At 46.0% G+C, this 22,257-nt stretch overlaps 1 protein-coding gene across 1 annotated transcript in view; it reads left to right on the top strand.

Moving 5' to 3' along the window:
• TULP1 (TUB like protein 1) overlaps window positions 1-22,257 on the top strand; it is a 47,829-nt gene that overhangs the window by 17,329 nt on the left and 8,243 nt on the right. The window contains exons 3-12 of the mRNA XM_066624643.1: window positions 959-1,088; window positions 3,049-3,201; window positions 5,083-5,203; window positions 7,683-7,798; window positions 9,221-9,352; window positions 9,688-9,785; window positions 12,210-12,380; window positions 14,031-14,143; window positions 17,389-17,497; window positions 20,317-20,415. Coding sequence (XP_066480740.1) covers window positions 959-1,088; window positions 3,049-3,201; window positions 5,083-5,203; window positions 7,683-7,798; window positions 9,221-9,352; window positions 9,688-9,785; window positions 12,210-12,380; window positions 14,031-14,143; window positions 17,389-17,497; window positions 20,317-20,415 — 1,242 coding nt within the window. The remainder of the gene's footprint in view (window positions 1-958; window positions 1,089-3,048; window positions 3,202-5,082; window positions 5,204-7,682; window positions 7,799-9,220; window positions 9,353-9,687; window positions 9,786-12,209; window positions 12,381-14,030; window positions 14,144-17,388; window positions 17,498-20,316; window positions 20,416-22,257) is intronic.

The following is a 22,257-nucleotide window of genomic DNA, read 5'->3' as shown; positions in this document are numbered from 1 at the left end:
CTTTGCCAACAGAAGAGAATGAGTTGTTTATTCCTAAGCTCCAATTCAAGATCATCTCTCACAGTTCAAACTTTTGTTTGTACTGAAATCCCAAGTTAGTTCTATATGCGCACACACCACCCACACACACCACAGAGCACATTTGCACAAGTAAATGTCAACAATGTCAAAAACATACGCACACTCTAATTCAACACCCCACATACATTATGCTAGTCAGCAAAGTTGCTTATTTTGCCTCTGATCAGAATGTTCAAGATGCTTAATAGCTGTTATAGCTATTTGCTTGTTATAGCAAATAGCTTGTTATAGCTATTTGCTCCTTGCTGCCCCAGCTTGTTGGTATGGTTCTTTCTCTCCTAGGCTTACTGGACCTTGGAACCATTGCTGCAAAGTTAGGTGTCCCTGGATCCTGCAGAGTACCCCAAGGAATGCCTTCATTCTGCCATTTGGACTTGCTTCCTGCTGCCCAAACAGGGATCCCTTCATAGCAAAAGAAAGACAAAACTTAATTAATGCAGGGTACCCTGTTCATAGGAAGGCATGTACTGCATTCACTGTGCAGCCTTTGGACTATTTGGACTATTTGTGTATGCGCAACCTCCTGATTTTAGGAATGGGTTAAGTCAGAATGCCAGATGTAGGAGAGAGCACCAGGATGAGGTCTCTTGTTATCTGGTGTGCTCCCTGGGGCATTTGGTGGGCCGCTGTGAGATACAGGAAGCTGGACTAGATGGGCCTATGGCCTGATCCAGTGGGGCTGTTCTTATGTTCTGCCAGTAGCCTCCATGCTTAACCCAAAGAACAAGGTGGTACACCCCCAGGTTTCCTTTAGTTGTTGTGTAGAAGTGCATTATTTCAAGTTCCAGGTGCATCCTAGAAAAAGAAATTTGGTATCATTTCAAGGTAGAGATTTTAAATTCCCACTGTCTCTCTCTAAACAATACCTGTTACACAGCTACATCTGCTGGAGCAGAAGCCAAAGAAGAAGCGGCCGGAGGCCACACTAGAAGCCAAACCAAAGAAATCCAGAGTGAAAAAGCAGGAGGAATCAAGCCCTGCAGAGGAGCCCAGTGTCCCTGCTCTAGGTAAGGAGTAGAGTCAGCAGGCCAACAATCATGATACAATTCCACAGGAAGCTGCCTTACACTGAAGCCATGAGTCATGGCTCTGTTCATTTTTATTTTTATTGTTACCTGCCTTTCTGCTCAATGGTATACTCAAGGTGGATTACCTTTTAGTGAAGGGAGAATAATGTACTAGGATAAAGTGACCACAAACATACATTCACACACCGAACAGAATAAAAACAGATTCCAGTGGCATTGTGGAGAGCCAGGAACTATTGAGAATGAGAGCAGGGTTGCAAAATTGTCTTAACAAAATGTGGAGTTTCTTGCTGAGGTTCTTTCTCCACAGATGAGCACCAACAAACTGCTGCCCCCTCTCTGCTCCTTTGGCCCTGCATAAGAACATAAGAACAGCCCCACTGGATCAGGCCATAGGCCCATCTAGTCCAGCTTCCTGTATTTGGTGGGCTATATTTCCTGTATTTGGTGGGCTCCTTGGCGCCCACCAAATGCCCCAGGGAGCACACCAGATAACAAGAGACCTCATTCTGGTGCCCTCCCCTGCATCTGGCATTCTGACATAGCCCTTTACTAAAATCAGGAGGTTGCACATGCACATCATGGCTTGTAACCCGTAATGGATTTTTCCTCCAGAAACTTGTCCAATCCCCCTTTAAAGGCATCCAGGCCAGACGCCATCACCACATCCTGTGCAAGGATGCATAAACCCTGGACCAGACTCCTAGTTTGGTATAACCCAGGACACTCCAAAGCACAAAACCAGTGAGGGCCACTTAACCAGATCTAGAAATTTTGTCTAAACAATATAGTTTTGACTGCCCTTTAGAAGGCAGGAAGTAGGTGGTGGGTAGGGGTACCTCTGTAAGGAGGCCACTCCATTGTTTGAGAAGGTCCTCTCTGTCATGGACACCTGCCACACTTCCAGCCCACAATAACCTGCTCTGATTAGGAATAACGCTGCAATGCTTCAAGCACAGCTCTTTCCAAGTTGTGCTATCTGAGATCCTGTTAACTGGACATAGCAAGCGTGAAACCCGAGACCTTCTGCATGCAAAGTGATGGACCACTGAACTGTGGCCTGTCCCTTTGGAGGTGTATTTAATGAGACTTTGGGTGGCCTGTAATGGAACTGTCCTGCTTGCCTCAGATCCTTGCCTGAGATGATAGATTGTGCCACTGTTGCATCTCCTTTGGTGTTTAACTAGTCTCAGACCCACTCAATAGTAGAAGTGCACTAATCTGTTTCATCCAGCAGAGGGCAGTAACATCTAAAGCAGGTCACAACCAACCCACTTAAGCTGCCAGGTTTTGACTTACCTCACCAGCACTGGAAAACTTTGAACAGGATCCATACCCTACATTGTGTTAGTCAGGACTCAATGTTTAAATGGGGGCTAGTATCTACCCCACAGTGGTTTTCCCACCAAACTATATACCATATTGTGTATGGCTGCAAACTGAGGGCATATACTGGCCCATGGTCTGACTTTTTCAATGAAGGTAACTCTGTCCTTGAATGGCTGGATGAGCTGGACATTGACATTTAATCTAGTCTAATTGATATATAAGTCCATGTATTATATGCCATACGCTATAATAAAAAATAAAACCAACCCACAGCACCTACTGTTTACAGCGCCTCACACCCTCTGGCTACTAAGTAATCATCATCTTCCTTCTAGTACACATAGTCAGGGCTTGCTGATATTCATTCACATGGAAACATAAAACAGCCCTTTCTGACCACACAGAGGCAAACTCATTGCTTCTTTCCAAAAGACCCGGCTGTAAGTTCTGTTGTTCCCCAGACATCTTGATCATGACATTTTCAGCCTCACAACTTTTAGAAGTGACTTTCACCCAAGCCAGTTTCCTTGCACTCACAACATCTCCACTGTACGCACATCCTTCGTTTACTCTCTCTTCTGTCCTGACCTATGCCTACTGTCCTCACCAGCTGCTGTCAAAAAAATAAGAAAGAAGAAGGAGGAGAAGCCAGAAGAAGAGAGTGAGAAGAACCCATATGCCAAATTCATTAAAGATCCCAAGAAAAAGAAGGACCCTCCTGCATCTCATTTCAATGTGACCAAGGCCACTGATAAGAAAAAAGGTAGGACAGTGCCAGCTCCCCACCCCATGTTCATGCATGTCTGTGCATGTGCACTTCACATTAATCAGGTCTGATACATGATATGACAGAGAGAAGTCAGTTTCAGAGAATGAGCCATTTCCCTGCCTCCTGTCTCCATGTTTGTTTTTCAGATGAGCTCCTGTCCAAGTGTTTGAACAGACACTTGGCCAACAGTCTGAGGCTAAGAGGCAAAGAAGGAAGGCCCATAGCCAGGGAGACAGACCAGGGACAGACTGCACTTGCTCCCAGTGTGGAAGGGATTGTCACTCCCGAATTGGCCTTTTCAGCTACACTAGACGCTGTTCCAGAACCACCTTTCAGAGCGCGATACCATAGTCTTTCGAGACTGAAGGTTGCCAACATTATCCTCCTGTCCACCGCAGAGAAGTGGAAGGGGGTGTGTGTGTGCATGGAGAAGGGATGTTTTTGTGTCCAAAGTCATGAAGAGCTGAAAACAGCATGTCTAAAGACTGTAGTCCTAGTCACATGTGCCTGCGTAAGCCCTATTCAATACAATGAGGTTTGCTTCTGAGTAAATATATCTTGTCATCTCAGGAAATTTGTCATCTAAGAGTGCAATCTAAGCAGGTCTATTCTGAAGTAAGTCTCATTGAATTCAATGGAACTTACTCCCAGGAAAGCGAGTATAGGATTGCAGCCTAAGTTTTTCAATGCAGGCCAGTGCTGTTGCTGGAGCAGACCACCCCAGGTGTGGTGCTCCTGGAGAGTGACAGGCATGCTGCCCAAATCCCCCATTCTTACCATGGTGCCAGCGAGCAGATCTCCATGCTATGTTCAGTGGTGGAAAGGCCTTCTAGCCCACTCTTGATTCAATTGGCTGCACACTGCAGCACCCTGGAAGCAATTGGCAATGACTCAATGATGCAACATCATCAATGCCAACCTACTTCCAGGTGCCATGTTTCATGCCTGTGCACCAGGCACCATCAAACTTGGGCTCATTGCTGCCAGCAGCACCTGTTGCTCATCATCGTGAGTGAGGATGCGTGTGTTGTGTGTGTGTGGGGGGGGGGGTGACACCCACCCCAGGTGTAAAATGCATGGGCAACACCACTGGTGCACGCCATGTCCTATCAAGTCAGTGCAAAATTGTCTGTGACTCTGCCAGTGATAGTGTGATAAAACAGCACCCTGCAGTGCTAAGTTGGAACTCCAATGACATGATTGCACAGTTGCTTCATTGTGTGCCTGAATTCAACTTGCGGTGTGTTAACACACATTTCTGCTTGCTTTAACTGCCATTTGCCCCTTAGCCTGTTTATGAAGCTACCATGCAAGATCTCAGCTGGTTGGAACTTGATTAGTGTGAGGGCCTCTTAAAGGCACAGTTTTGTATTCCGGCTTGTCCCAAGCCGCCCCAAATTGTGATCTTTTAAAATATGAATACATAGTGTTATTTTCTACCTGTGGAATTCTATGCCTGTAGGGCACTTATAGATCTAAGCCGAAAGACTGTGTACCTCTCCAGAACTGAAGCACAGTATGTATCTCTCCTGGATGCAATAAAGAAAAGAGTCTTGTTACTTTTATCTCTCACCACTGTGAAATTGGCAAAGTCCTACAGCAGGGCATTTATTTTATCTCTTTAGTATCATTAAGGAATTGTGATAAAATTGTGCAAATGAAAGAAATACAATTGATTTGGAGCACATTTTGCAGGATCATATTGGATAAGCTCCAGATCAGTATATTAATTCCAGGTCAGGCATAGTCACTGGTTCCAAAAGTAAAGAAACATAATGTATGTGCCAGAATTTCCATGACCTCAGTGTATTCATTGATGTGGCTGCTGCTGCTTCTTTCCCCTTCCCAATTTCTTTTCAACTATTACACTTCTAGAGGATTCTGAAGAGGATGAAGAGGAAGAGGAAGAAAGTGAAGATCCACCTAAAAAGCCAAAAAGGAAGATCCACAAAGATATGCCACCTGATGAAATTAAGGAAAGAAAGTCCAAAAGTAAGGATCAGTGATTTTATTATTTTGATATCCCACTTTTCTTCCCTGGTGGTGCCCAGGGCAGCACACAGAGAATCCCATCCAGCCACAAATCTGCTTAACCAACGGTGTGGTTGCAACATGCGTCCTCAGACCAGATCCTGGGAGCATATGATTTAAATTCCAGAAGTCACTTCTAATAATAGAAAGATTATTCCCTCTCCCAAGAACCCCTGGCAACCGTAGTTCTGTAGGGAATCTCTAATGCAGAATTCTGAACCACCCTCATCAAATTACAGTTCCAGAAATCTTTGGGGAAAGACCATGGCAGTAAAACTGGCATCCAGTGCATACCGAATGAAATGCCTGGGGTGTAGTATTATGGGATATTTGAGTAAGCTACATCTTTTAGAGTCACTTGGGCCATTATGTGATGAATTTCTTAACTCACTGGCACTTTCCACTGGAAGATACCTGCCTCCGAGTCAGTGGCTGTTTGGGGCTCAGTCTTGTAACCTGCATTTATTTTTTTTTGCCTCTTTAGTCAAGAGAGCAGAACATTATCATGATGCACTATGACACCTGCAATGCTGAGGTCATGACTAGGCATGAAAAGCCACCCCATCTGTGAAGAGGTTCACAATAATTAAGCAGGTAGGCGGAGAGTCACGAGGACTCTCTGTCCTGCCCTTCATGGCAGCAAACACAGCTTTCCCCTTCAGTGCCCCAGACAGAAACTGGATGAAGCAGGTGGTCAGCATATTCCATGAGAGTTAACTTGACTCCCTGAGGAACTGGGAAGAAGGAAAGTCCCTTCCCTCCTCACGAAGTGCAACAGCCTCAACTAGTGAGTGACTTGTGGCCAGCCAGCTGAAAAGATCAGCCTTGAAGCACCATCATGAATCAAAACCCTGTTCGGTGTGTGACAGACACCTTCTGTGACCCTGAACAATTCACTCAGGTGCTCTGGGCTTCAGCAGAGCCCTGTAGAATGGGAGCAATAGCTCTGCCTGCCTGAGAGGGAAAGGCATACGTGAGGAGGAGGAGGGAGATTTAGAGACTGTAAAGCCACAGAAGGCCGACACAATATGTCTTTAAGGATAGAGACAAAACAGGAAGTAGCCCTCAGGTTTTGCTAACAATTTGAGGGGCCAAGCACAAAGACTCCACATCAGAACTGAGGGGGGTCCTGGGGTCAGAATTGGCTCACCATGAAGAACTCTACCCATTGGCAGTTGTTATATGAAGGTGCATGAGCCGTTTGCAACCTAGGGAAGAGGTGGTGAGGGAAAGGCACATGGGGACAAAAACATGCTCTGGGTGTGGGGAGGAGGGGCTCTGGTGGAGACTTTTCTTTCTTCTCAATTTTCATTTGTCTCCCCATTTCCTTCCTTTTTCACTTCACTGTCAGTTCAGACCACATGCTGGGTCAGACTCACCAGGTCATACATCTAGTGATGTATTTTTCTACACTACTTGACAACTGTTCTCCAGGGCTTAAGAACACAAGAAGAGCCCTGCTAGATCAGGCCAAGCATTTATCTAGTCTAATTTCCTGTCTCTCACAGTCGCTAACCAGATGCCTCAGGAAAGCTTCAGGCACTTCTGATAGCTTCAGGCAGAGAACTTTCCTACCAATCTGCTGCCTGAAGATCCTCCAGGGACTGAAACATGCCACTCTGGCCAGGGGGCCCTTCCCAATTGATTTTCGGAGGGCTGACAAGGATACCATGGGGCCATCAACATTGTCCATGCTGAGCACAGTCTTTTCTTGCTACCCCTTCCCTCTCCTGTCAAACAGGTTTTGTATGGTTTGGCAGTTCTTCTAAATCCTGTTCAACCAGAGGAAGTAGCAGGACTAAAGGAATGACTATGTACACCACAGGCAATGATGGCTTTGTCATGCCACTTCCAACACCCTTAAAAAAATAATAATAATAATAATAATAATAACTTTATTTTTATCCCGCCTTTCTCCCCAGAGGGACTCAAGGCGGCTTACAACATATAAAAACATAATTTAAAAACAAATAAAAACATATTAACACATCATAAAAAACAGCAGTCAGAGTAAAAAATAGGTAAAAAGAGCATAGAGCAGCAGCAAGTCATAAAAGAATCAGGCCTGTAAAAAAATATTAAAAGATGTTAAAAAGATGTTAAAAGGCCGAGAACTCAGAAGGCCTGTTTAAACAGAAGGGTCTTCAGGCCTCGCCGAAAGGTCTCAAGAGAGGGAGCCATTCTTAAGTCAGGGGGAAGGGAATCATTGTCCTTGGTTATTGTCAGCAGTTTTTCTTCATTTCTCTTCTCCCCATGCTGTAAACCTAAAGAATCACACTTATCTTTTCCTTACTTGACCCATTCTCTCCTCCATCTTTCTTGCCCATTGTTCTACTTTTGCAGCCCTTCTCTCCCCCCCCCTCCACCCAGCCATCTTTTTAGGCACGGTCTCTTCTGCACACAGCTATTTCTTATCAAGTTGTTTTCACTTCCTTCCCCTCAACAGGAGACAAGGCTGAATCCGATGCCAAACCCAAAACTGCCAAGACAGTGAAGAAGGAGCCAGCCTCAGTGTTCCAAGTGGATGGGGACAAGAAAGACAAAAAAGCCAAAAAGAAAGGTAAAAGCACTTGCTTCCACACATCCTTCATCACCCCCCCCCCACACACACACACACACACTCCACCAGCTCCATTCCAAACATGGAGAGTTCCAAAGAGGTGGGGGCTTGGGGCTCACATTTGCTGTTAGTGTGACTCTACAGGAGTCCATGCAATCTGCTTCTCCAACAATTTTGACTTTTCAGGGCCAAACTACATCTGTGCTTATGTTCAAAATCCCACAAAAAATAAGTTGGGGACAATTTAGAATAGGGGTATGTCAGATGGCAAAAGTGGTGCCCCCCACTTCTCTCCACATTGATTCTCCTGATTACTTTTTCCAGTTTAAAAAAAAAGGTTTACACATGATGTGAGTAGTATGTAGCTTGTAGGGGAAAGTATGATGAAGTACCCCATGCTTATGATCTCATGCCATCCCAAAAGCTCTGCGTAATCAGCCCCTTTAGGCCTGCATGAGTCCGAGATACCAAAAATCATGATATTGAGTTGGAGAAAAATCAACGTGTTGACTTAGCATTGCTTTTTGGGAATTTCTCTCTGGAGGAATTTTTGGTTCCCTTGGAAAGGCTTCCCCATAAATGCATATTTTGGTTTGCACCTAATTTGCTATTCCTGGATGAAGCATGCAAGAGGGGTCATAAACCCTGAGTAAGAAAGCAGTCACTTTGCAGCCCTTACCTTAATGCACAGTATTATTCCCTACTGCCAATATTTTGAACTTGCATTAGTCAAACCTGTTGTTAAGTAATGTTATTCTGCTAACCAGCACTTATGGGGCATCTTTTTTTGGGGGGTGGGGGTGGGGGGTGATTCAGTGACATCCCTTAAGCCAGTAGTTCTCAAATGTTTTAGCCCTGGGACCCACTTTTTAGAATGTTGGAACCTACTGGAAGTGATGTCATTAACCTGGAAGTGACACCATCAAGCACAGAAATTTTAACACCCCCATATGACAAAATAAAATCAAATAAATTAAATAAATCAAAAGTATACAATAAGTATAAGTTTTAAAATTTATTTTAAAATAAAAAAGAACCCTCCTTACCCTCCCAAGCAGTTGCTGATCTGTTTTAAAAACAATTTCCCAGGCATTCCAAAAGCTGTAATCCTATCCACACTTACCCAGGAGTAAGTCCCATTGACTATCATTGTTAAAACAATATACATAGTAGCCTGTTAAAAGTACAGATCTGTAATATTTCCTCAAATGCAGTCACATACCATGGTAGTATCAAGTCTAATGAATTAAAATACACATTGAAATGAATGGGGACCCACCTGAAATTGGTTTGCAACACACCTAGTGGGTCCCAACCCACAGCTTGAGAAACACTGCCTTAGGATATTACAAGATATTTTTGCAAAGAATCTGCCAACTCTCTTCTGCATAAAAAAAATCTCTCATGATTTGACAATTGTAGATCTGAAAAACAGGGAGGCAGAAGATTATTCGGATTCCAGCACTAAACCCATGAAAATGGAGAAAAAAATGAACCCATCATCCATGTTTCAGACCGGAGAAGACGCCAAAGAGAAAAAGACTAAAAAAAAATGTAGGTGTCCGTGCAGCAGTGAGTACAGGGAGGGTCAGGGTGCACATTGAGGCACTTTCTTTAAAAAGGAAAGGAAAAATGAGTTGATTAATGATGGGGGTAGAGACAGTGGTTGGAAAGGGGATGCTGCCCAGGACTTCAACCTGATCAATTGCAGAACTGCTTGAATTGAGATATCAGCTTTTCTGCCAGTAGTGGAGGACTGATCAGGAACAAAGAGTGGCAGGTCTCATGAAAGGGAATGGACTGTGCCTTGGTGCATGACAAATACCCCCATCCTTCCTCAAATGCTAGAAAGTCTACTCATTAGGCTTCCACTGTACTTTTGTCTGCAGCTCCTCCCAAAGCCACTGAAATTGACAGTGAGGATGAGCCCCCAGAAGCGGCTCAGAAGAACTCCAACAAGAAGGGAAAAGGGAAAAAATCGAAGAAGGTAACCAGCTGGGAATGCTCAGAGGGCAGTGAGGAATTCCAAAGGCCCTTTGAACTCGGTGACATGTGGAAACAGAGAGAATTAAGACCTGCTTCTTGAGCAAGCCCGTTCCTGAGCCAAACAACTACAAATCTTACTGAAGGCAGGAACGCCTGCTGGCTGACTGCAGTATATTAATGGTGCCAGCCACCTCTGTGCACTGAAAGGGAAGGCAGAGGAGGAAAGGGATCACTCCACATCAACATCACCTGCTTCCCTAGTTTCTTTTTCCCACTTCTCTTTATACGGAGACAGCTTCCAGCATAGGCAATGAAATTTCTGTTGATCCAATATGTTTCCAGCCAGGCAGTGTCTATCCAGGCACTGCTATCCAGCTTTCCACCTTCTCCAGTGCTCACTGCTCCATTCCTGTCCCCAGGCCAAGCTTTGGAGACTCTCAGAAGGGTCCTCAGTGGAACAGGCAGCCAGTCGCAATTATCCTCTTCTTGGGTACAGTCCTCAGGCAGGTGGCTGCCATGTAGCTCTAGTCACTGTTGGAAGAAAATGATCATCTAGATTCATTTCAGTCTGACCTTGTTGGTGCATAGAAGTTTCCTCAGTCACCCTGATGGGTGACTTGTACCAGAAGGAAGAGGAAGAGGAGGGAAGTGTAACCCAGCTGTTCATTTGGACCTCTTGACAGCTTTTGGTACCATTTATCTTAGGATCCTTCTGGGGTGCCTGTCTGGATTAGGGGTTGGAGGTCACTGTGTTGCAATAGCCTGCTTCTACTCAGACAGCCAATTCCAGCATGTGGTGCTAGGAGACCACTGCTGAAAACTCTGGTGCTTATACTATAATCTTTATCAGGGCTCCATCTTGTCTGTCTCCCATGTTTTGTTTGTTTTTCAGCATCAGCATAAAGCCATTGGGGGCATTCATTTCAAGATTTGGAGTGAGATGCCATCAGTATGCTAATGACTCCCAGCTTTATGCCTCCTTTTCATTAGATTCAGGAGAAGTCCTGCACCAGTGTTTGAAATCTGTAAGACTATGAGAGGCTGTCAGATTGTAAGAGACTGTATTGGCTGTAAGAGGGCCAATAAACTGAAACTCAGTCCAGACAAGATAGAGGTTTTGTTGGCAGGTGATTCATCTGACTAGGAGGTGTGGTGTGCAACCTGCTTTCTGCAGCACTTGAAGGATCAAGTTCACAGTTGTGGGTGCTGATTGGCCTCCATGGTACATACTGCCTTTCAAAAGCTGATGGCCTGACCACAGTTATCCATGCCCTCATGATCTCTAGACTACTGTGATATGTTATACACGAAGCAGCCCTGACAATTTCTTGGAAATTCCAATACAAAATACAGTCACTAAGTTATTAACTGGGACTGGATATGGGGAACAAACCTCACCAATGTTTAATAGAGGGACCTGGATGTTTTCCTTAAAGCTTCTACTAAGCCTTTGGGGGGAGGTCAGGGGCAAAATTTTTCCACTGGGCCCAATCCTATCCAATTTTCCAGTGCCAGTGCAGCTATGCCAATGGGGAATGCACTGCATCCTGTGGTAAAGAAGCTGTCAGAGAGGCCTCCTCAAGGTATGGGAACATTTGTTCCCTTATCTCAGGGCTTCATTGTGGTTGCACTGGTGCTGGAAAGTTGGATAGGATTGGGCCCCCATCACTTGTTTTGTGGTGGCAGTGGTATTCCACAATTTCCCCCCAGAACAAAGCTACATTATCTCCTGAGGACGGGGTGGGGGGTAGGCAGACTGGGCCTGGGAGGAGGGGTGGGTCGGCAGCACTGTATCCAAACCCTATTCCTGGACCTGATCCACCTGCATGGATTGTGTCAGCAATATCTCTGGCATAGGTCCAAGTTGACCTGCTGCAGCTACTGGGGCTTATGCTGGGGCAAGGAATCAAATGTCCCCTTACCCCAAGGAGACCTCCAGCAGCCTAAACTCCCCTGCAGGATTTAGTGGAGACCACACTATGCCACTGCATCATTGTGTGGGAGTTTGGTTAGGATTGGGCTGATGAATGCATTTATACACATTTACATTTTCATATATTGTAACTCTAGGAGGTTACGCTATGGATTTTTTAGGTAACCATAATTGAGATACATGTCTGAGAGAAAAGGTAAGCACTAGGAGGCAGATCTCTGTAATGGTGTAAGGTCCCAATCCTATCCAGTTTTCCAATGCCGGTGCAGCTGTGTCAATGGGGCATGCACTGCATCCTGTAGTGGGAGGTAGTCACAGAGGCCTCCTCAAGGTAAGGGAACATTTGTTCCCTTACCTCAGGGCTGCATTAAGGTTGCACCAGTGCTGGAAAGTTGGATAGAATTGGGCCCTAACTTTCCTAATGTGGTCACACTGAGAAAGGATGGAACAGTGTGATTAACCAATCTTTTCTATCTTGGTGTTGGACTACAGAAGGAAGAGCGACCACCTTCCCCAGTAATTGAAGTGGACAATCTGGAAGAGTTTGTGTTGCAGCCAGCTTCTCAGGGAGTGACCATCAAGTGTCGCGTCACTCGAGACAAGAAGGGGATGGATCGGGGTCTCTATCCTACTTACTACCTTCATCTTGATAATGAAAAAAAGGTGAGTGATTAAAAGGGGAAACTTTACCTTTTGTGGGAGAAAAATAAATGCTTTGTAATGAAATCATTTGGGGATTGTCGCAAACATAGGGGGATTTGGGGTGCTCAGAGTACTTGGTTCTCAAACTCTCAAGCCCTCAAGGCCCCCCTGTCCAGTAGTACTGCCACCACCCTGTATGTGCCAGTGCCTCAGTCCAGGGACACTGAGAACCTCTAGGCTTAACTCTATCCCTTGCAGGCACTGAGCTCTTTCTCCAATTAAAGCTTCAGTCCTCAAGTTACTAGACCTCAATGAGCCCTTGGTAGCTTGCTGAACGGCTAGGCAGGATTCTGAACCTTTGTCCCCAACAGACAATGAAACAACTTGGTAAAAGAGATTTTAGTTTATTAAGTACATAAGGTTACATAAGGCAGCAAATGCTAGAGGCATAAACATCTAGGAAACATATCAGCAATAAAATAATAAAGCTAGCTGGCTATCTCTATTGATACCTATCTCTCACCTGGGTCAGTTACTCTTGTAGATCTCTTAGCTCCAGGCTACCTGTGAGGCCAGATGCTCATGGTGGACAATGGAGTTCACAGCGTGCAAGATGTTGCACCCAAAAACTCTGCTGAAGAAGAACTGGACACACCCCTTGGGGCACTCATTAGTACACTTCTTATGCTAATAGTACAGAGGTGACTTCATACTTATTTAGACTGTCCAATCAGAAAGTTTTGAGGACAGAACCTTCCCGAAGTTGGCTTGGTTGTTAGCCCTCCTAGTTCTTACCCCTCCCAACTGGAGATCCATAGCTGCATTCCATTCTGGCGCCCCTCAGTCTACTGAGGTGTTAAACATTCCAATGGGTTGTAATTCTGGTTGTCTGTCCTTTCTGGCCAGCAGAGGAGAGACAACAATCTTTTTGTTTGTTTACTCACATTCTTGCAGCTAGGAACTGCTAGCCACTTCTCTGTTTGGTTCAGGCTTCACATGCTAACCAAGGCCTAACATGTACATATCCATGACAGGGATGGAAAAAATAAGTTTGCTACTTTTTTCACCTCTGGGAGAAGTCACCTCTGTGACAGGTTGTTTCTAAGAGAAGTAGCTGGTAAGACAAAGGAGCTCTAACGTAGTAATTTAAATTTTTATTGTGAAATAGTGTTATTTTTAAAGACAGAGGAAAAAAATAATGAGAGAGAAACCTCTCATTATTTAAATTAAAGCCTCCAACCCTGCCCAAGGAATAGGAACAGACTAATTAAGGGGCAATTCATCAGGAACGATGAGGCTGTGCTAAACAGGAAGCAATCAGAAGCAGCAAAGGGAAAGCTTCTAATTAAAGTTGCACAGAAGCCTTTTGTTGAACAGAACTTAGTTTGGGGTAGATATTATATAAAGATTTTGGCCATCAGGATGGGTGTTGCTGAATAATATATATGCTGTATGAAGCCACCATTTTAATTCTTCCAACTGATGGTGGAAATGCAACCGCGCTAAAGGTCCCTTAAGAAAGAAGCAACCAAAGATTTCTTTATTCCTTAGGAGTTATGGCAAAAGTAGAGCCTGTAGGGTTTTGTACATACTGCAGTCAGTGATTGCAGCAAATTAACATGGCTGCTGTGATCACCACCACCTGAAACCTTTTCCTTCTCTCTCTTAAAGGTCTTTCTACTGGCTGGTCGGAAGCGCAAAAAGAGCAAGACCTCTAATTACCTGGTTTCCATTGATCCCACTGATCTGTCTCGAGATGGAGATAACTTCATTGGAAAGCTGAGGTTAGGGCTGTGATATCTACATATATTAAAAGTTCAAGAAGCTCTGCTAAGACCAATGTCATCATCACAAAATGCAAGATCTCTCTTTAAATACCAGATAGCTGTCCGTTAGCTATCTGGGTGAGATTCATGGTTGCTTTCTATTTTTGGACCCAACAAGGGTATGTTTTAAAAGAAAATTAAGTGCCCCATCCTAAGGAGTGCTCGGCTGGCTCAAGGCCCCTGTACTGGTCCGGGAGGATTGCAGATGTGCCATAAAGTGCGTTTGCTCCTCCTCGAATGTTGGCTGGGCCAACACAGTTGCGCATGCCAGCCCACAGAGGCTGCATCCAGCCTCTGCACTGAGTGAGAAAGGTAGGTCAGCACCGGCTGAGCTTGACCAGTGTGGGGGGCCGTGGGGGGCCTGGGGCGGGTGGGAGGGAGGGAGGCGGGGATGAGGCATTTCAGGACAGGGAGAGGGCAGTCGGTGGGCGGGCCCGTAGGCGGGTGGGCGAGGAGCAGGGGGTGAGGCCTGGAACCGGCAGTCCCGGGCTGCTCGGATTTGCATCACCTCTTTAGGTGGCACAGATCTGAGTAGCCCCATTGGGGCTGCTGCAGCCGGGGTAAAGGAAATTACTTCCCCTTGCCTTGAGCCAAGCCACAGCTAGCCCCAAACTCACACTGCAGGAGGCCTGCATGTTCCAGCACAGGTTAAGATTGCGATGTGAGTTATATAAAAGATAATACCCCATGTGTAAGTACTGCACCATCTGGGCTATGACAATTTAGGAATCTTGTTTACAAGACCTGCTTCAAATCTTGTGCTTCTTCATTTTGCTTCACATTGCCACCAAATGAAGTTTCCATAAATCCTAGCTAGGCATTAGACCAGAAGCAACCACAGTAGAATTCCTGGCAACTGTAGTTGTGGGATAGTACTAGAGATTTCTAGCGCCCTTACCAAACTACAATTTCCAGAATTCTTCAAGGGAAGCCATGACAATTAAACTGGTGTAAAACAGATTCATGTTTGTAATGAAGATGCTAGGCAGTGGCATCACTAGAGGTTTCAGGGGTGTGGACTGCACTGCAGCTGCCAGGGTCCTGCCTCCCTTGGTTGCCCCCGGGCCTCCTCCGAAAGCATTGGGAGCTGCGCTTTGGTTGCATCTGGAGGGTGTTCTGAGGCCTGCAGGAGACCTTAGCAGTCCCTTCCAGTTTGCGGGGGACACGGAACCATAAGGCCTCAGAAGATTTTCTGAGGCCACCAGAAGGCCTTTGAATATGTTTTAAGACCTTAGAAGGCCTTCTAAGGCCTTAAAATATCACTGACAGGCCTTTTGGAGGCTGTGCACAGCTCCAGTCATGTTCAGAGGGGACGCAGGGGCAGTCCAGGTCAGGTGGTGGCCCTGGAAGGTGTGCCCCAAGGTGGCACACCTTCCAGCTATGCTGTAGTTTCTACTGGGGGACTCAGCATCCAGAACTAGGGATTGTTTCCCAGATACGTTTCACAAATCTCACAATTCTCTCTGATTCAAACAGAGGTATAATGCCCCTCCCCAGCACCTGGGGCAGTGATGTCATGACATCTCTCAACATCGTGATGTCATGCAACGTCATGACGTCACTGCCACGGCTTCTCCTCAGGGCGGCATTTCATGTGCCTTCTCCCAGCATCAGGGAAGCCTAGTAGCCTCCCAAATGTTGGGAGAAGGCATAGTGCAGCCTGCAGCACCTTGTCCTCGGGGAGAGCATTACAACGTTCTCCTTGAAGGAGGGGCTTAACATTCCTTTTCCCTGCATCGGGGAATGCTAGGAGCCTTTCTTGAAACCGTGAGGAGGCGTGGTAAAACCTGCAGCACCCTGAGGTGACTAGGCTGAGCCTGGGGGCAGTCATGCACCCCCCCCGTGTGGTGCCTGCTGCATGTGCCCCCCAGGCTACGCCCTAGATACGCCCCTGAGTTCGAAACAAGTCCCTTCAGGATGGTGTTGACATCTGACTTTCTACTATGGTTGCCAATTCTGACTGAAAGTTTTCCTGGAAATTTTTTCCCCCAATATGATGAAATGATGGAAAATCCTGTCAGTCTTGTTGAAATCTCCAGGATTGTTTTTATTAGACACATGGAGGTTAAGGTTTATTTCTGGAGACTCCAGAATAATTCTGGTGGGTTGGCAACCCTAGTTTCTGCTCTTGTCAGAAGTAGCAGACATTGTTGCAAACTATAATCCCCTGAACTAAGCAATTTCCAGTCATATCTTAATAGGCTTTAACCCAGGCTGTCTTCCTAGATCCTACCAGGTCCTCCTTTCTTCTTCTCCCTTAGTCTTCTCTCCAGAAAATTGTACCTTTTTCCATGATAGGGTGACCCGTACCTGGTTTTCTAGTCCCCTAGTGCAGTGTTTCTCAAACTGTGTGTCAGGACCCACTTGGTGGGTTGCAAGTCAGTTTCAGGTGGGTCCCCATTCATTTCAATATTTTATTTTTAATTTATTAACTTGATGCTACCATGGTATGTGACTGCATTTGGGGAAATGTTACAGGTCTGTTCTTTTAGCAAGCTACTATGTATATTCATAAACAGCCACCGGTTAGATGGGACTCGTCAGCCTGGGAAGGCAGCTCATCTGAGAGAAGGAAAACTCTCATCCCAAACCTCCACTGCCTTGTGGCTACATCCAGTTATGGAAAAGGCTTCAGGAGTCAACCTCGAGGCAAAATCCGGAGCCGGAGTCCCTGAGGCAGTTCGTGGCTGAACACAGTCACGTTCTGGCAACTCCTGCGATGCCGCTGGAACCAACCGTATTGGCCTCTGCCTTTCCATTGGACCATTTCAGCGACGTGGAGAGGGGGGGATTTGCTGCATGGGTAACAGCCTATCCTCCATACCTACTTTACCCAGGCTTCGCGCACTGGAGAGGACACTCTGTTCCAGAACCACCATTCAGAGTGTGACACCATAGTCTTCTGAGACTGAAGGATGCCAACAACAACATGTATATTCTTTTAACAATGATAGTCAATGGGACTTAATCCTGGATAAGACTGCAGCCTGGGACTGCTAAAAATTGCTTGATGACATCACTTCTGGTGGGTCCTGACAGATTCTCATTCTAAAAAGTGGGTCCCGGTGCTAAATGTGTGAGAACCACTGCCCTAGTGGACAAGCCAGAAAGTTCTTAGATTTCTAGTCCAAAGAAATGGGAGCTACATGTATATCTCTCCCTATACGCCAGACTCTCAGCCTGATTTCTGTATTTTCTTTCAGATCCAATTTGATGGGCACTAGGTTTTCAGTGTTTGATAATGGAGTAAATCCTGACAGAGGAAATGCTGATTGGTCAAATGTGCGCCAAGAGCTTGCAGCTGTTTTTTATGTAAGTAGCTAGCTTGGGAGCTTCTTCTCCCCCCCCCCCAACTGTGGTCTTGGCAGCAACCCATAGTGGTTAGAACATGGGCTTTTACGCTTAAGAGTAACTACCCCCCAAGGGAACTTTGAGAATGTTCTGTCCACTGCAGATACTGGCCTAGAGTGGTACAGAGCCATAAGACTTCTCCACATGGTTAGTCACAAGATCATACGAAGCTACCTTATACTGTGTCAGACCATTGGTCTAACTAGGTCAGTCTTGTCTGCTCTGATGGGCAGCAGCTCCCCAGGATTTCAGACAGGGCTTTCCTGGAGGGGTCAAGGACCAAATCTGAGAAATTCTAAAAGCAGACCTGTGCTCTACCCGGTGCTGTCAACAGGATCCTGAGCCACTGCCCAAAATGGGTCAGAGGAAGAAGACATGGTCAGAGGTTGACCTCTGGGTGGGTACTGGGCAGGGTGAGGTGGGGCAATGGAGTCAACATGACAACAGTCAAGTTTCTCAGATTGAAGGGAGACCTGGAGACAGAGATTTCAAAGAGCTTGATGCATTACATTGTGGGATCAACTGATCCCATTTAGTGACTAAGGATCAACTGACAGTGATCAACCCAGCATAGCTGGAAGGTACCCTTGGCAGATGGAATCTAATCTTCTTGGCTTGAAGATACAAGAGGTAAGTTGCCAAAGAATGGCTGCTAAAAATCCTAGTTTAATAAGTCCCCACTTTTCCTGACACTTTACAGAGTTACAAATATGTATATCTCCTTTATGCTATTAGTAGAGGTGTTTGAAAATGGTGTCATTTACCTTACTCAGAAGTAAGACTGTCATATAATTACCATAGATAGGTATAGTAAGTGAAATTTCTACCAAGTAATCCAGCTCCATCTCACTTCACCTGATCTCCGGGTCAGTCAGAGGGCAGAGCCTTTCAACTCTGAACAGTTTCCTTTCTCAGCTGAGCTGTTGCTCAGCTCAGGCAGGCACCTCCTTAGTTGCTCTAGTTACTTTCCAGGGACATTCCAGCCAAAGTTAACCTTTTATTCTTCTTCCTTCTGCTGCAGCCTGGTTCTGCTTGGCAAATGCTTTGCAAATGCTTGCAAAGCAGGTCTGTTTTTTGAAACACCAGGATGGGACCCTCCTTCCCAGGCTACAATTCAGTGCACCATTACTTAAGAATAACACCCATGGAAAGCAGTGGGTCTACTTCTGGGTAAAAAGGGTTGCAAATATCTCATCTCTCTGCTGTGAATTGAATTGCACACTCTCAGTTATGTGTTATGGGTTGTATGTAGAGCTTCTGGCTTAACACACCAGACATTTTAAAAGAGGATTTGATTAATGGTTCTCCTGCAGTGGTTCCCAATCTTTTTCACTTGCATATCCCGTGGCAGCCTATCTCCATAAATTGTACCCTTCATATTAGCAAAACGTTTGTAATAATACAAGCCCTCATCTCCTCTCTATGAAAACCCAGACTTCATGTATTCATCACAGTGTTCTCTTTTTATCTGTTTGAGGAACAGAAGACTCTGCCTTTGCACTGTTCTGCACCAGAAGTGTGCTGAGAAATTCTGGGTGATTGATCACTTTCCATATTATGTTTCAGTTTTTTTACTGTGCTGGTTTTCAATCACTGGTTCATACATGAATTGATGACCAAAAACTAGCTATTGGTGGGACTTTCACAACCAGCTAGCTACCTCCCTTCCTGCCTTGCTGGTCCTTGCCTGCCTTTTTCTGCCATTCTTTTTCAAGTACCCCTAAAGGTCCTGTTGAGTGTCCCTGAGAGTACGTGAATACCAGGTTGGGAACCACTGTTTTACTGGTATGTAGTTTACAGTGCACTCACTCCGATAGTGTTTACAAAAAGATGGTGAAGACCATAATTTAAAAAAGAATATCTTTTGATCTTATGATCTTTTACTATGTTTTTAATAAATTAGAGGCTAGAGTTCTTAAGTAACAATTAGTGGTAGGTCATTTTTCAGGATCTGGCATCAGGTAAAATCAGACAAAACTATAGCCAGACACCCCCCTAAGTTTAACCCCCGACTTATCCGAGGGTTGACTTATAGGCGAGTATCTGCGGTAAATAAAAAATGAGGAAACCATTGTATTCAGTAAGACTTAGGGCCCAATCCTATCCTACTTTCCAGCACTGATGCAGTCTGAGGAAAATGAACAAATATTCCTTTACCTTGAAGAGGCCTCTGTGACTCCCCCATCGCCACAGAATTCAGCACACACCGTGTTGGCACAGCTGTATCACTGCTAGAAGGTTGGATAGGATTGGGCCCCTAAGCTGTAAACTTATCTTAACCAGAAACAAACACCTCTGGCTATTAGTAATCAGGGCAGGCCCCAAGGCATCCTGATGCATGCCAAACGCTGCCTCTTTTACGCAGTGATGTACCAGCTTCTGCTCCACTCACTTTTCAAATGTTCTTGCTCCGCACTTCCTCCTCTCTGCATTTTCTCTTCCACTCTGTCCACGCCTGCACATGCCTGATCTCGTCTGATCTCGGAAGCTAAGCAAGGTCAGGCCTGGTTAGTACTTGGATGGAAGACCGCCTGGGAATACCTGGTGCTGTAGGCTTATAGTCTTTCGAGACTGAAGGTTGCCAACCATGATGTCCACGCCATTCCCAATCCAGGGAGTAGAATGAGGATCTGTTAAAGTGGATGAAGTGTACCCCCCACCAATCAGCCGACTGAGACAACCATGTCACTTGGTCAAATGAACTGGTTGGCCTAGTTGCTTTGGGGATGAACTGATTCCTTTGGGAGTGTATGATGATACTTCTGGGGTTTCTCTTTCAGGAAACAAATGTATTAGGGTTTAAGGGACCTCGAAAAATGACAGTGATCATCCCTGGAATGAACTCAGACAATGAAAGGGTCCCGATCCGACCACGAAATGTAAGTCACTGACCATGCTTTCTTCTTCACCCAAGAAGCAGGTTCATTTTGAATCATCTCAGCATGCATGATGCTCTGTGTTGATATTCTGGTACTCTGGTGATCAGGATGATAACTTAGAAAAGCAGAAGGCCCATGATGCCTGGGATTGTCATATCATGCCCAAGGTCTCCACCATAAACTTTTGTTGTCATCAAGACAATCATACACATAACCTATGATAAAGCAAAAGAGATGAGGATATTTCCAGGGGCCTGACTCTCCAGGAGTCTCAACCACAAACAGCAGGAAAAGAGGGGATGGAAGAGCAAAAGCTAGAGTGAATGGACAATATAACCAGTGTAGGGCAATGGCTAGGGCATTGGGCTTGGATGATACAGGTTCAAATCAGACATTTGCTCAGCCATCTTTCCACCTTAACAAACTTTATGGATTGTTCTGAGGATAAACCGAGGACCTCATTCTGGCCTTCTTGGATAGGATGCAGCAATACCTAACTGCTGTTGACTAATCCTTCTCCTACACCTTCACAGCATAGGGAAGGGGAACTGGGGATTGCAGACTCACCAGGACCTATTGTCAGCCCCATATCCTATTCTAGCCACATGAGCAAGGATGCAAAGGGAATGCAAAGAGCCACATGTCATGGCGCTCAGCAGTGACGTTACCACCAAGCAGTGGCAGGCCGGACAGTGGAGAAGGATGTAGGCTGATGAAGGGTTGAGCTGCTAGTTCCAGCCCAAAAAGGTAGCTCAAGGGAGAAAGGTGAAGAGAGAGAGAGAGAGAGAGAGGAGGAGGATGCAGAGAGGGAAAATTGAAACTGATAGGAGAGGCAAGGGGCAGGTCACGTGGCTGAACCCAACCCCCCAACTGGCTGGACCCAGCAGTAGGGGATCCCACCTGCAATGGCAAGTGTATTAGGCCCTCTGTTACCTCCACAGGACTTTACTGCAATGGGAACTTAGAGCCTCTACTTAGATTGGGGCTGAGGAGGCAGAACACAGAGGGGAATCTGTGCAAAGATGAAGGAACCTATCAGGACTGGAGGGTGCCATCCTGTTTTGTGTTGAATTAACTCCTTCCCTGCAGACCTGAATAAAGGACAGTGGAAGCATCAAACCCCATATCCTATACCCCCTCCTTGGCGCCAAGTATGTCACTCCATAACTCCTTTGAGATGGAGCTCCCTGCCTGAGATGATGAAGAAGAAACCCCTATGTACGCATGTGTACGCATGGGATGGAAGAGCACCCATATAAACCTGTGTTCCTTCCACATTTCTCAGTACTCTTCACTGGCCCTCCACATTCTGCTTAAGGGGTCTGAATATATAAGTAACTACATACTTGCCTTGCAGTGCAATCCTATCTTGCACTGTGACAGGCAGGCCAGGAGACCTGTGCTGTATCCAGCACAAGATAGGGTCCTAAAGTGGCTCAGCAGGAGCCAAGGAGAAACTCTTCCCCTTACACCCAGGTAAGCCACCACAGTTCCAATGGGTCTCCTCAGATTTGCGCCACCTCCAGAAGTGGCATAAGTCTGAGGAGAGCGGAGTGGCTTGCAGCCGCTCCATGCTATTCAGGAAATGGGGTTGGGATTTGGCATAACAGCCAGTTGCAGCCCTGCCTCCCACTCCCCACCCATCTGCCCCCGGGACAGCCCTCTGCATGCCCTTTGCCTGCCCCGGAATGCCTCCCTCCCGCCTCCTCTCCACCGCCCCAGACCCCTGCGTTGGCCAAACTTGACCGACGCAACCTACCTGGGCAAGCTGCCACGGAGGCTGGATACAGCCTCCATGCTCCAGCACACCTTAGTGTGGTGGCACGGCTTGCTCCTGAAGAG

The sequence above is a fragment of the Tiliqua scincoides genome, chromosome 4, assembly GCF_035046505.1.
Source record: "Tiliqua scincoides isolate rTilSci1 chromosome 4, rTilSci1.hap2, whole genome shotgun sequence".
NCBI classification, from domain to species: Eukaryota; Metazoa; Chordata; class Lepidosauria; order Squamata; family Scincidae; genus Tiliqua; species Tiliqua scincoides.
The sequence above is the reverse complement of the archived record's forward strand: the minus strand, read 5'-3'. Positions and strand labels throughout refer to the sequence as shown.